Source organism: Euprymna scolopes, chromosome 8, assembly GCF_053919585.1.
Source record: "Euprymna scolopes isolate OS-2025 chromosome 8, ASM5391958v1, whole genome shotgun sequence".
NCBI classification, from domain to species: Eukaryota; Metazoa; Mollusca; class Cephalopoda; order Sepiida; family Sepiolidae; genus Euprymna; species Euprymna scolopes.
In genome coordinates this window covers 161,373,409-161,386,892 of record NC_136489.1, presented here as the reverse complement: position 1 = coordinate 161,386,892, position 13,484 = coordinate 161,373,409, and the positions used below count along the sequence as shown (strand labels likewise).

Sequence of the window (13,484 nt, the reverse complement as noted above, 5' to 3'; positions counted from 1 at the left end):
AATTCCACAGGATGAGGGAGTGACAAGGTGATCACATCTGTCCTTGCAAAAGTATGGATTCACAAACCCAACATCTCCATTCTGTATCCTCACCATCTGTTGTCTATCGTTTCTAAATTACTCGCTTAATTACAACTGTTAATTAACAATCACAATCTAAATGACAAAGGTGGAAGGTTCAATATTTACTGCAGGTAATAATAACTAAGAATAGCATAAAAATTAACACTTCTACTCAGTCATGGCTGATAACACAAGAACAATTTCTACATGTTAATTAAATAAATGGTTCAGTTTGAAATTCTGTGTAGGTTCCCAAGTTTAAAAAGATGAACTTGAAAAATATTGGGGGTTACATCAGACAAAACGTTGTGAAAATAAACACCAGAATGAATAGTAGTTTAAATAATCTGAATTATGGACGCTGACAACGATGGACTTTAAGATAATAAAATATGAACTTCTAATATGTTTTATAATGATACTTAATATTAATCCCAATCCATATTTCCAAAATTAACATTTTCCTTCTCTCTAAAAGCTGTCACTCATATTTGAATTTCAACACATGATTGTTCCTACTTTCTCACATGCAAGAACCTTTTCTCGGAGGTGGAGGGGGGGGAGGAAGACATTTGTTTCCGAGCATAATTATATGGTAATCTATTGTGTGTTAACAACACGGTTAATGCGGTATGGAGTTGAACTAAATCAAAACGCGGATTCTATGAACAAAGCTTCTTTCTTAGAACTGCATGCCTGTGGAACTCTGTTCCATCTGCCTGCTTCCCACCGGACTACAACTTGGATGTCTTCAAGTCCAATGTTAACAAATTCCTATGAACCGCCCCCTTAAGTAAATACTTCATCAAATCTCCATACTAATGTAATGTACTTGCAATAACCCTTATCCCTGAGTGGCTTCCGGGCTTTGATAAGTGGTGATCACTAAAAAAAAAAAAAAAAAAAAAAAAAAAAAAAAAAAACTGGTTTGTGTTCTAAGTGTATAGGTTGAAGAGTTAAGGCTGACGGGTTTCAAACCCATTGACTTCCATTTACAATGCATGCAGCAAGGGGTTGCAAGACAGGCCAATGTGTTTTGAGTGCAAGTTACCACCCCACACATAAAACATCTAAAAATAAATAAGGATGCACATGCGTTTTTTAGACAGAGTTCGAGTTTGACAGTCTTCAGTCTAGAATCTGTCGCGATTCCGAGAAGATGAAAGACTTCCTGTGGAGGCGATGAGAGATGGGGAAGGATGGCAGATAAACTGATAGCAAAATTCTCACCCTTCTCCTAAGGATGAGCAGAGAAACAGGAATATGGCATTCGGTCGTGAAACTGAATAAAGTTCCAATTATCCAGAGAAATGAGACTTGCGTCTGTTATGCACGAGAAAACTTTTGTCCCAGGTGAGCTGACATCGGGACACAAACCACGCGAGCACACGGTGAAGAGATGCGAAGAAGATATAAAAGGTATGTTCTGTTTCACTTTTATAAACCCCTCAAAAAGGGAATATTGACACGCAAAATAAGCAAACACCCCTTCCCCCCCCACCACATAACTGAAAATCTGTTGGAAATTTTCAGTTTAACTGAAAAACAATGTTTTATATTCAAAATCGTTAAATTCAAATTTGCAAGAAAGATTAAAAAGTAAATGGGAGACAACTGGAGGTTTGTTTTAATAAAAAGAAAATTACAATATTAGTGTTACAATTGGAAAAGATACAAAATTTATGTTATTTGAAAACTCATTTTTCTTCACAAAAGTTAAATTGAAAAAAATCATCTAAAATTTATTCATTTAATATAATGCATGCTTTTTTTTTTTTTTTTTTTTTAAATGTTTTAATAGTTGTGCTTGTATGTTTATGCATACATACAAGATTAAAAAAAAAAAAAAAAAAAAAAAACTTTAAAAAATAAATCCCTTATAAATAATAGCAATATGAATCTAAGTTTCATGCAAAGTTTTTTGGGTTTTTTTTTTTTAATTAAAGCCAAGGTTAAAATGTTTTAAAATGAAATAGTTAATCAATTATTCTTTTTGAAAAAAAAAAAAAAATTCAGCTCATTACCAATTGAGCACCAAATTTTTAGACAACTTGGAAAAAAGAAAAAAGTTCAATTTTTAGATAGGCAATTCATTTTGTTATACAAGTTTAAGATAAAATGATTTCCCTACATGAAATTTATTTTTCCAAAGATTTTTCACCTCTCCCCTCTAATGCTTGCAATGCAATTTAATTTGTGGAAGAGGGAGATAAAAATCTTTTGATTATTGTCTGGATCAAACACCAAATCCCCAAATTCAAAAAATTGTTTAGAAGATTCACTGTTCAATTTTTCAATGAGTGTTCAGTTTGCTATACAAGTTTAATATAAAATGATATCCAGTTCAGAATTGTGAAAAAGGCATTTCTATGTGCCATGAAACAACATTTTTGCAGCTAAATGTTTGTCCATTTTAGATTAAACTGGAATTTAAAACTGAAACCTCCTGCTAAAAATTAAAGTAAGCTTAAAAATAAATTTGAAAAACTTGGTGCTTAATCGGTATTCCAAATAATTCTAAGAAAAATCTTCAGTAACAAAGATTTTTTTTTTTTTTTTTTTTTTTTTTTTTAGAAATCAAGCTTTAAAGGGTTGAAAAAAAAAAAAAAAAAAAAAAAAAAATGAGAGAAAAACAAACAAAAAAATAAATAAAACCCTGCAAATATGGTGGTTCCAGTTTTATTTTGAAAATAAAAACAAATGTTGCTACTTCATTTCAGAGAAAAAGTTTTCCCTCCACATGCCAAGGATGCATCTCTCTCTGACATCTATATACACACAAGCTGGTATAGTGACATTACTTGGCTTTAACGGCTGCTGGCGCTTTCTTTGTTAGTTTTTTAAATAATATAATACCGAGGATACCACCATAGATTGTAGCCACGCACTGAAAAAAAAGCAAAAGAAAAATAAATTAGTTTGGAAGAAAATTTATTACATTGACTTAATGCATGATTTTTATTGCGGATATACGTCGACATTATCCATGCTCATTTCTTTAGATACAGTGAGTTCCCTGCCAGAACTACAGTGGAAAGCAAAGCATAGGACTTCCTCACCACTTGGTGTTGATTTTGGCTCTGCTGTCATTCCCATGCTGACTTTTTCAAAATCAGTTTTTGTCTTTACACAGTTCAATCTAACCAACAAAACCTAACATTTATATTGTAACTTCACCTATCAATTTCATAAATCACAACCTTTCAAAACAGACTTGAATTCTAATTCTAAATTTTGAATTCAAATCACAACCTATCAAAATAGACTTGAATTCTAAATTTTAAGCAATGTTTGAATAGCACACTTTCATGACAAAGTCAGAACTCTCCATCATAGTCATATCTTTTACAAATTATTATTATTAGTAGTAGTAGGGCTATGACAACAGCATATTCTTTTCCTTGTTTTGATTCTCAGGTATATATATCCATTGATATCATATGTTTTTATGTAGAGTGATGTGGTTCTCGGTTGATTAATTGTGTCTGTGTCGGATATATACTTGGGAGTCAAAACAATGAAAAGAATATGCTGTTGTCATAGCCCTAATTATTAGATACCAGTAGCCTATTTATGTTGCTAAAAAAATGTGTACAAAAAAATTCACCAGGTACACCCCCCCTAGTTTATTATAAATAGAAATATTGTAGGTATTAAACAATGTTAAATTCCTTTAAAAAAAAATTAAGTAAAAAGAAAGAAAAAACAAAAAAAACAAAAAAAGAAACTGAGACATATACATACTATAACCGAGAAACTCATGTTTCAGCATTGGCTGCAGTCTTTTTTAAGTCAAACTCTTGCTGAGGAAACCTTCATCACTATCGGGAAATAATACAAATCGTGACTCATCAGAGAAAATGACATTGGTCAAAAAGGTCAGAGGTCTCTCCGTCATCTCACGAGCCTAATTTTTTCTGTGCTTGATATTGGCAGAAGTCAAACTCTTGCTGAGGGAACCTTCATACTCATACCCTTCCACTATCGGGAAATAATACAAATCATGACTCATCAAAGAAAATGACATTGGTCAAAACGGTCAGAGGTCTCTCCGTCATCTCACGAGCCTAATTTTTTCTGTGCTTGATATTGGCAGAAGTCAAACTCTTGCTGAGGGAACCTTCATACTCATACCCTTCCACTATCGGGAAATAATACAAATCGTGACTCATCAGAGAAAATGACATTGGTCAAAACGGTCAGAGGTCTCTCCACCATCTCACGAGCCTAATTTTTTCTGTGCTTGATATTGGCAGGATGAAGAAAAGGTTTCCTTCTCGCAGCTCGAACATCCTAGCCCAGCTTGTGAATATACCTGATAGCTGGTCTCGGACTAAAACCAGTTTGTGCTGCAATGTCAGAGGCTTTTTTACATTTCTTTTCAGAAGACACAAGGTTCTTTCAGAGGGCCCGGACTGGATAAGATTTTGTGTACTCTTTGTCCCCTCTTGTGAATTGTACGATCACTTTATTAACAGTAGAAAGAGACATTGAAAGATTTCTTGCTATTTTGCATCGACTAAGACCACCTTCATGTTGACCCATAATTTGTCCTTGCAGAAATTCTGATAGGTCTGATGCTCCTTTGGTTCATGGCATGCATCAATGTTACTAGATGCAATTTTAATGAGATACTCTTACTTTAGCACGGTAAATTTCAGCAACTGTAAATATAAATCTAATATATAAAACGCTATATGTCTGTCTGTCTGTCTCCATATTTTCAAACTATTTCCTCTGAAACTAAAAGTCACAGAGCGGCGCTAGGGGCCTCAAATGATTGGATTTTTTATGGACTGTTCTATTATGGGTCTTTAGCCGGTTAAAATAGTTTTTAAGGAGTCAAAAATGAAAATAAATCGTTAAACATTTTGTAAGTTTATTTTTAATTTTTAATCAGTTCATATGCGGGTCACGTTAGTACAGTGGTAACGTCACCAGTTTCGAATGCTACAGTTTTGCTTTCGATTCTAGCTGATAGCACCCAAATACTTTTTTTTTTTTTACTTTTGAAATCATGACTATAATAATATATACAAAATATGGACAAATTGAAATATATTTAAGCATATTTTACGACCGGGCAATGTTTTTTATTCATGGACTAATGAAAAAAAATTAAAAGTCAATAAATAGTAAGCAAAATATGTTATAAAAAAGAAAAAAAATATAAAAGGACTTGAAACTATTGGTTTGAAGTTATTGATCCCATACAAAGGTATTAATTATTTTCTTCTTCCCACAAGAAATCAAATTATTCATTTGTACATTCTGTGAAATTATCCGGATATATACGAATCATCATATTCGGTTTAACAGTGGCATATGTTTGACAGCTATTAGAAATCGAATTCCAAACTAACCTATCTTTAACGAGGTCTTTGTCCATCTCAACTCCACCTTTGTTTCCATGTTTTCCTTGTTTTTAATGAAAAAAAAAAAAAAAAAAGCAAAAAAAAAGCTTGATGTGTTAGGTATCATAAACTTCAAGGTGTTAGTTGCTAAAATAAAACTTACAAAAGGTAAAGTTGCTCCTTTGTTGCACAATATTATGATGGCGTGTAGTTTTCAGCAATACAGGGTGTCTTAATAAAATTTATGAACTCTTTAAATAAACATAACTTTTAAACTTATAAATAATTCTTATGTGTGAATAATGGTTAAAGCAAGACTAAAGTATGGTTGGTTGCTTGCTTGGTTTTACGGCATATCAACCCTTTTTCAGGTTATTTAATGCTGAATCTAGTTATTTTGAGAACGATTTTTAATGGAGTATATTTTTTTTACGTCAGATTCTATTTAACCCATAGTTGGGACCCTAACAGGTACTACCACTTCGGGTCAGAGTGGACCTGGAAGCAATGGCAATTAAAGGGTGGCTTCACACTCCCCAAAGCCCGCAAGGTGCGACCCTCACCATCGGATATAGTTTTAGGTCATATCTAGGACCGGACTAAAGTATGAGAAAAAAAAAAAAAAAATTCTAAATTCCTATTGCAGGGCTCTATGGATAAACTTATCTTTAGTTGACCTTTGATAATTAAATATTTTCGTCTACTAGCCAAACCCATATGATTTTTAGAATATGACATCTTCGTTCTATGACGAGTATGTACATCATAAGGATTTTTCTGTATATTTTTAATAAGTGTAATTTTAAATATACAACAAATTTTATGTTTATACTTGAACGTATAAACATTCTAATTTCTTTAGATATCTTTTAAACAGCCTTCGTTAAAAAAAAAAAAAAAATAAATAAATAGAGCATATTGTTCTATTAAATTTTTGTTTATTAAATAACTTTGTTCGTTTTATATATATTATAAAAAAAAAGTTCAAAAATATTTTTCACTCAGTAGTGAGCTTTGGAAAATTGTCGGTGAAAGAAATACAATCGCGAAAAGATAAGCATTTCATTATTTCTAGTCGTCACTTTGAAAAATCACTCGCAAATGCGACTGTTTCACTCGCAATGTAAAGCCCTGTATTGGAAGAATAAGAAGTGCAACAAGATTCACAATTATTTGTTTGTGAGATAATTTGAGTAAGAAAGAACAGTTAAATGAACAGTTAAAGTTGTCCATAAGAACCACTCTGGAAGACCACGATCATCAACCAGTCTCACAAAAGCAAGCGGAATCATTGAAAGGTTTCACCAATCGGCTAAAAATTGGTTCGGCAAGCAGCTCGCAAGACAGGAGTTCCAAAATTTTGGATTCAATCAGTGAGCATTGTTAGCTGTTTATAGGCTACAATGGCCACCAAATTGAACACTTTTGATAATTGACTGGTTTTTATATTTGTTCACTGTATTTTTATGTATAAAATTTTTCATTATTACAATAAATTTTGATTTTATGAGCATTTAAAGAATGTACACATTCTATTGGGACACCTTATATTTAAGACATAACTAGGAATTATTTATTTCCTTCTATTATTTTCTGTTTAATGAACTATGGCATTATGTTTATGAAAGGTTTTGACTGATTTTTATTTTCAGTTAAACGTGACTCAAGTTGTTTCTTTGTTCACAAAATGTAACGTTTAACTCTGAATGGCCATAACTCAAGTACTTTTTTTTTTTTACATAGGCATCACCACTTATCAAGGCCCAGGGGCCACTCGAGGATAAGGGTTAAAGAGTGTACAGTAGTACATTCGGACAGTATAGTAATTGTTAGTAATTGTTTTAGGGATCTCTAGCTCATATTGGACGCTTTCATTTTTGTTTCAAATTTAAATAGTTGTTCCGGAAACATCCTGCTCTCATATCAAACTCAAAATCTCCAGAATGCTGTGGATCAAGAACCAGGTTCACCAGCACAATTCATTAGAAATTCCGCTACAATCGACAAATTCGATAAACATGATTTTATTTGGATGATGTTCATCTCTAGATGTCATGAATTATTGCTACGATGACATCTTAGATGGTTTAGTCACGCAGCTCGGCATCCAGAGGGGGAATTAATTTATAACATAATCCTTCCTAACTTTCTGCCTTGGTGGTGCAAGTGTATTCATGGACAGCTGAGGACGTACATGACAATTATCACGGATGACTCTGCTGAGCTAACCAGTTCCTAAGCATTTGGTCTCTGACAGTGGAATCACGATCGACTATCTCTTGTGACCTTGCGCATGATTTGGACAAGGTGCATGCCAAAAACAAAACAAAAAAAAATATGGCTCAGCTCAATTAGGGTGAATGCATGTTACAAGATGTCATGATTTTAGAACTGAAGTTGGATTTTTGAACAAATCTCGTGCTATCCTTTTGAAGTAATTTAGCCATTTTTGGATTTCACTTAATCTTAAAGGCTAAATTCAAAATTTGGCCTAAAAATGTCAGTGGTTCTAAAATGGGTGATTGATTTATTAGAATGTTGCATTAGAAACTAAGCATCACCCACAAAAATTTAAATATTGACTTAAAGAAAATATTTTGATAATTTGTTAGACAAAGACAACTATCCATTTGATAATAATTTGCTAAAAAAAAAAAAAAAAAAAAAGAACGGGGGCAAGATTCTTCAGGTCCACCCTCCCTTTTTTTTTTCGCTCCCCTATCATTCAATCACATTTGAATAAAAAGAAAATTTTTTGACTCACATTAAATCGCCCTCTTCTTGTGTAAGAGTTGAAGTAGAATTTCCAGCCGGTAAAACCAGTTTCAGCTTCTGACATAAATCCTCCAGCCATTTTGAAAATCTGAAAAAAAAAAATTTAAAAACTAATTAGAAAACAGGTTAGAGTAATATTTGCTTTATTTCGGGAGGTCGTTCTCCCAGGCATTAATCCCGTCTTTCAAATGCGACAAAAGATTATTTCTGCCATTCATCTTGTTTAGGATGGGTTGATTGCTTCTCTTCTTGGAACTCCCTCTTGTTCCCACTCATAGCACTCGTTTTGGGGATAGCAGGGTTTTCCTTACATTAGAATTACCACTTAAACAATAAACAATAAGCAGGAGAGGTAACTGCAAGCTGTCTTGTTACCCTCCCCACCAATAATGGTGGATGAATTAATTGTGAACGTACATATTTTATGTAATAATGCAGTAATCTATCTAGATGTCTATAAAAATGAGAATGTGTGTGAGGACACTTCCCGACCTATATACTCAACAGATTTTTGATTTACAAACTTGAAATTTGGTATATAGCATATTCAGACATATAGAAAACATTTTAATCAGTTTTCATCCAGAAAAATTGGTTCGTGGGAGTGATTGGATTGTTATATGTTTTGAACAGTTTCATGATGGCGCATGTACGGTCATGAAACATGATAGCTTTCTTATGTTAAGTATCAGTTAGTTTGATAACACTTTTTAAAGATCATGTCAAGCTGGTTTAATGGTTATTGTACATGACTTACTGTCTTTAGGTTTAGGTTTCGATCTCGGCTCGAGTATTTTTCTTTTCTTTTTTTTGTTTACAAAAAGACATACCACTCGCACGTATATGTTTCAGTTTCTTTCTATTTTTTTTTTTTTTTTTAAAAAGGAATTTAACGTTATGTTTAATACCTACAGTATTTGTTTATAATAAGAATTTTGCGTTAATTAAAATATAATATTTATGTGTAGTTGATGACTGGGCAATGCCAGGCAGCCTGCTAGTATGTTATTAATTGTGACATGACAATTAAGTTGATAAGATTAATTTTTAATGGAAAATCAATTTTGCGGCTTTCGATTTTCGTTCTTATTCCAAAGAAGAACGAAATCGGAATTTACTTGAATATAACGAGAACACGTTTCAAAGCGGAAGTAGAATACTGGGATAACTGTCTAAATTGAGCTCCGTCTCATCAGATTGGTGGCAGTTGAGATCCTTAATATCATTTGTGAGAAAAATAAGTTAAAATAACTTACATGCAGGGCTCAACGGACAAACTTATCCTTAGTTAACTTTTGACTATTAAATATTTTCGTTTACTAGTCAAATAGAAAAATTACTAGCCAAACCCACATGATTTTTAGAATATGACATCTTAGTTCTGTGACAAGTATGTACATCATAAAGATGTTTCTGTATTTTTTTATTTGAAGCATTGATAAGCATTCTAATTTCTTCAGGTGTTCACTAAAAAAAAAAGAAAAAAAAGTATATTGTTCTATTAAACTTTTATTGTTTAAATAATTTGTTATTTTTATAAAAAAATAAAAAAGTTGAAAAGATATTTTTCACTCAGTAGTGAGCTTTGAAAGATTGTCGGCGAAAGAAATACAATCGCGAGAAAAAAAAAAAAGAAAAAAAAGCGTTTTATTATTTCTAGTCGCCACTTTGAAAAATTACTCGCAATGTAGAGCCCTGCATGTCACGAGAAGATTAGTGATCAGAGGAGGGTCAGTTCCTTCTTTGAGTTGGGAAACCTAGTAAATATTTCATTAAATAACGTCTCTTCTATTGAAATTTGGCGATATACAAGAGTGTATTTAATTTTTCCTAGACTTTGCTATTTTTTACGAATGTATCTTTTTAGTTTTGTTGAACATAATTGTTGTCTAGTTATAAAATATGTGATCGATTGATTGTGAGAAAAATAAGTTAAAACGACTTGCATGCTGTGAGAAGGTTGATGATCAGAGGAGGGTTGGTTTCTTCTTTGACTTTGGGAAACCTAGTTTTGTTACATAAAAAAAAAAAAAATTTGCAGCTTTCTTTTTTTAATATTTTGACTTGATAAAAACTATCGCGTCCTAAATTATAAGATGAAAAATGAATCTTTTAGTAAACGAGTTATCTCCCTCTGCACAGTGACAAACTGTAAAACAGCGCTAACTTTTTTTTTTTTTTTTTTTTCGATATTTTCATTTTTTAATGCCTTGATTAAACTGTACAAGTACCAAAAAAAAAAAAAAACCCTCCCCATGTTAAAAATGGATTTTGAAATAACATTATTTCAGCACGGTACTTTATCTGCAAGAGTACCATTGTTTATGTAAATAAACATCAAATTCCTCATTCCTTTTTTGTTTGTCTGAATAATTCTGATTAATTTCCTCTTTTCTTGACATAATAGTAACGCGACGCCGCGACGGTCAAAGATTCGGTGTATCGCATGTCCAGAATTAACGGAATTTGACAGCTTAAATATTTCAAAATCTCCTTAAAAAGCCTGACGTCGACTGATTAACTAAAATAAAGAAAAACTTCTAATTTTTAAATGAAGGTTTTTGGTCTCATGACAAAAGACACATCCGAAAATTCATCTCTTCTTTGACGGAAAAGTGGAGAAATGTGATATGATTTTTTATTTTCGTTAATTAACAAGTTCATTTAATTTTTGTTGTTGATTAACATCGTTTCATTGTAACAGGTTGTTTACATTTGTCTTGTGTACGTTAATAATTATCTCGAATTATACTTTGGAAAATATGCTTATTTTTGCTGTCTATGCTGGTTATCTCCCTTAGATTTGAGTTTCTGTCGACAAAGCGCCGATAAGAAGGTCATTTCGTTTAATTCTTTTTCAATAGAAAATTTATTGTAATATCACATAACCGACCCCCCCCCCCTAAAATCTATGATTTATTGGTTAAAATCAAATTCCGTACTTTGCTGGCATTCTTCCTAATCAGATATATATATATATGAATGCCCTGGAAAAGTCACTTCTGATTAATGTTCACCAGAACGTATTTGGCTGTTTATTTTGTTTCAGAAACACAGAAAATTTTAAACCTGGTAAACATTAATCAGGGCCAAAATCATAGTGTAGTAACAGTTTTGATGCTTTCACCTTTTCTATCCTCGGTCAATGGAGGAGAATTCCATCATGACTGAAACAATTGATTTTTTTTTTCCTATCCAGAGTGCCCCTTTTTGGGGAGCTGGATTTTCTCCACATTAAAAGCCGACCTTGTGTCTAACTGCCCTCGTGGGGGAGGTAAGTAAATAGGAACATTAACCAGAAGTGACTTTTCCAGGACATTCATATATATATATATATATTAGTTTTTTTTTTTTTGAAAAAGAATTCCAGCAGAGTGCTCAATTAAAAGGAAAATCCAAATTTTAAGAGCGTACTTATATTTTGTGTACAGAAAGTTGTTAGTTGAGACAGGTCATTGGTACCGTCGGTTTCAAGCCCGATAATAAGGCCCGTTTAAGGTATCCTTATCAAGCTCTCTTCAGCCAATATTCGTCTATCTTATAACCCTTATATATATATATATATATATATATATATATATATATATATATATATATATATAACCGTTTTATCTGTTTTAGTAAAAACCTGAAGGTGCTTAATACTTACTATTGCAGAGCAAATATATATATATATATATATATATATTTTACACATGTTTCTGCTACCGGATCGTATTCACGATCCAGCAACTTCGTCAGACTTGAACAGAAGTGGTTATTATGATTATGAAAAATGATTATGAAAATCATAACCACTTCTGTTCAAGTCTGACGAAGTTGCTGGATCGTGAATACGATCCGGTAGCAGAAACATCTGTAACTAAAACAGATAAAACGGTAATAAAAAATATATATATTTACTCTGTAATAGTATTCAGCACCTTCTTCAGGTTTTTACTAATTACCAGTTTTGCTATATATACATATATTAGTTTACCCCCGACATACGAAATTTATGCGTTCCTGGATGAAGTTGAAGTTCGTATCTCGAATTAAAATAGCACCATTAAGGAGATGCAGTGACACACGACACACTCGACCACCTAGCGCTAGCAGTTGCATAACTTGGATTTTCGCTCGTATGTAGGGGGAGGATTTTTGCTTTGAAGCCATCTCGTATCTCGAATTTCTCGTAACTGGGGGGGGGGTCCACTATATATATATATCAGCTGATAAAAAAGGTCAAAGTAGTACGGAACTTTATTTTAACCGATTTATTAAGAAAATACGACACTTGTGCATATCAACATCCCCGGTAAATGGTTTTCATTTTAGGAGAGTTGCATTTGCGGCCAGGAAAGAGTTATCACCCCACGCAGTGTTAAGAAGTTAAGAATGACTTTCTAAAATTTGCCCCGGGGGGGGGGGGCGTTAATATGCACAAGTGAAAAAAAAAAATACTTAAGAGCTGCAGTTTCGTCCGGCGGATAGAAAAATCACTTTAAAATTAAATATTTTCTCTTCATCTACAAACAATAGAAATACATTAATTTCTTAACAATAATAATAACAATAACAATAATAATAATAATAATAAAAAATACAAGATTAAAGTAACTTCTCCAAATATACGTTTAAGCAAAGCACTTTTCATAGTCCAGCCTTAATAAAATCTATGGGATGTAATTTCGAAATATTAAACATTTGCAGAATTCAAGACGACTTTTTCATCAATTAAAATGAGTAGAGTTCACCTTGCTTTTAGAATTATATTAGCTTAGTTTCTTACCAAAACTGAATATATACACGATAAGAAACTTATTTGTATAGAATTAGAAAATATCTAAAAAAAACAAAAAACGATGAAGCAAAGTTTAAAATTTGTAATTAAAATAATTATTAGTGCATCATTTAAGATATAGATTTTTTTTTACACCCGCAAAGAGCCAAAAAGAAAGCCAACCTCTCTTGCCCTCCAAGTGTAATTCTTTTACAGTAAATCTAATGTACGCCTAAATAATTCTGGCATTACTTTAAATTCCGAATCTAAAGCTACTGTTCACGTATAAAATATTTAGCGACTATAAAATAATAATTAAAAAAAAAAATAATAATAAATTTGTGAACTTACTGGAAGCAAATGGAGAACTCAAGGGCAAACGAAAATTGTGTGCAGTAATAGGACAGAGATACGAAACTGAGGATAAAAATACTAGTAACATTACTTTTGATTATAAATCTAATTCTAAAAATTAAAACTGAAAGTTTACTTTAAATAATTATACATTTTTTATAATAATAAAATTTTAA

General features: G+C 32.1%; 1 protein-coding gene across 1 annotated transcript; it reads right to left on the bottom strand.

Annotated features, from left to right (window-relative positions):
• Positions 1–2,726: 2,726 nt before the first annotated feature.
• LOC145283951 (ATP synthase F(0) complex subunit k, mitochondrial-like) lies at positions 2,727–13,441 on the bottom strand. The gene is made up of 3 exons (XM_080133048.1): positions 13,306–13,441; positions 8,182–8,280; positions 2,727–2,950 (listed from the first exon to the last, which is right to left on the bottom strand). Exons 2-3 carry the CDS (start codon positions 8,269–8,271, stop codon positions 2,861–2,863), a joined length of 180 nt encoding a protein of 59 aa, XP_079989174.1. The 5' UTR covers positions 8,272–8,280; positions 13,306–13,441; the 3' UTR covers positions 2,727–2,860.
• Positions 13,442–13,484: the final 43 nt, after the last annotated feature.

Bases quoted from the DNA above. Each gene is read 5' to 3' on its own strand.
- LOC145283951 (XM_080133048.1), bottom strand. From the start codon at position 8,271: ATGGCTGGAGGATTTATGTCAGAAGCTGAAACTGGTTTTACCGGCTGG. The intron at 2,951-8,181 runs GTGAGTCAAAAA...CTTTTTTTTCAG, and splicing joins CAAGAAGAGGGCGATTTAAT to TGCGTGGCTACAATCTATGG.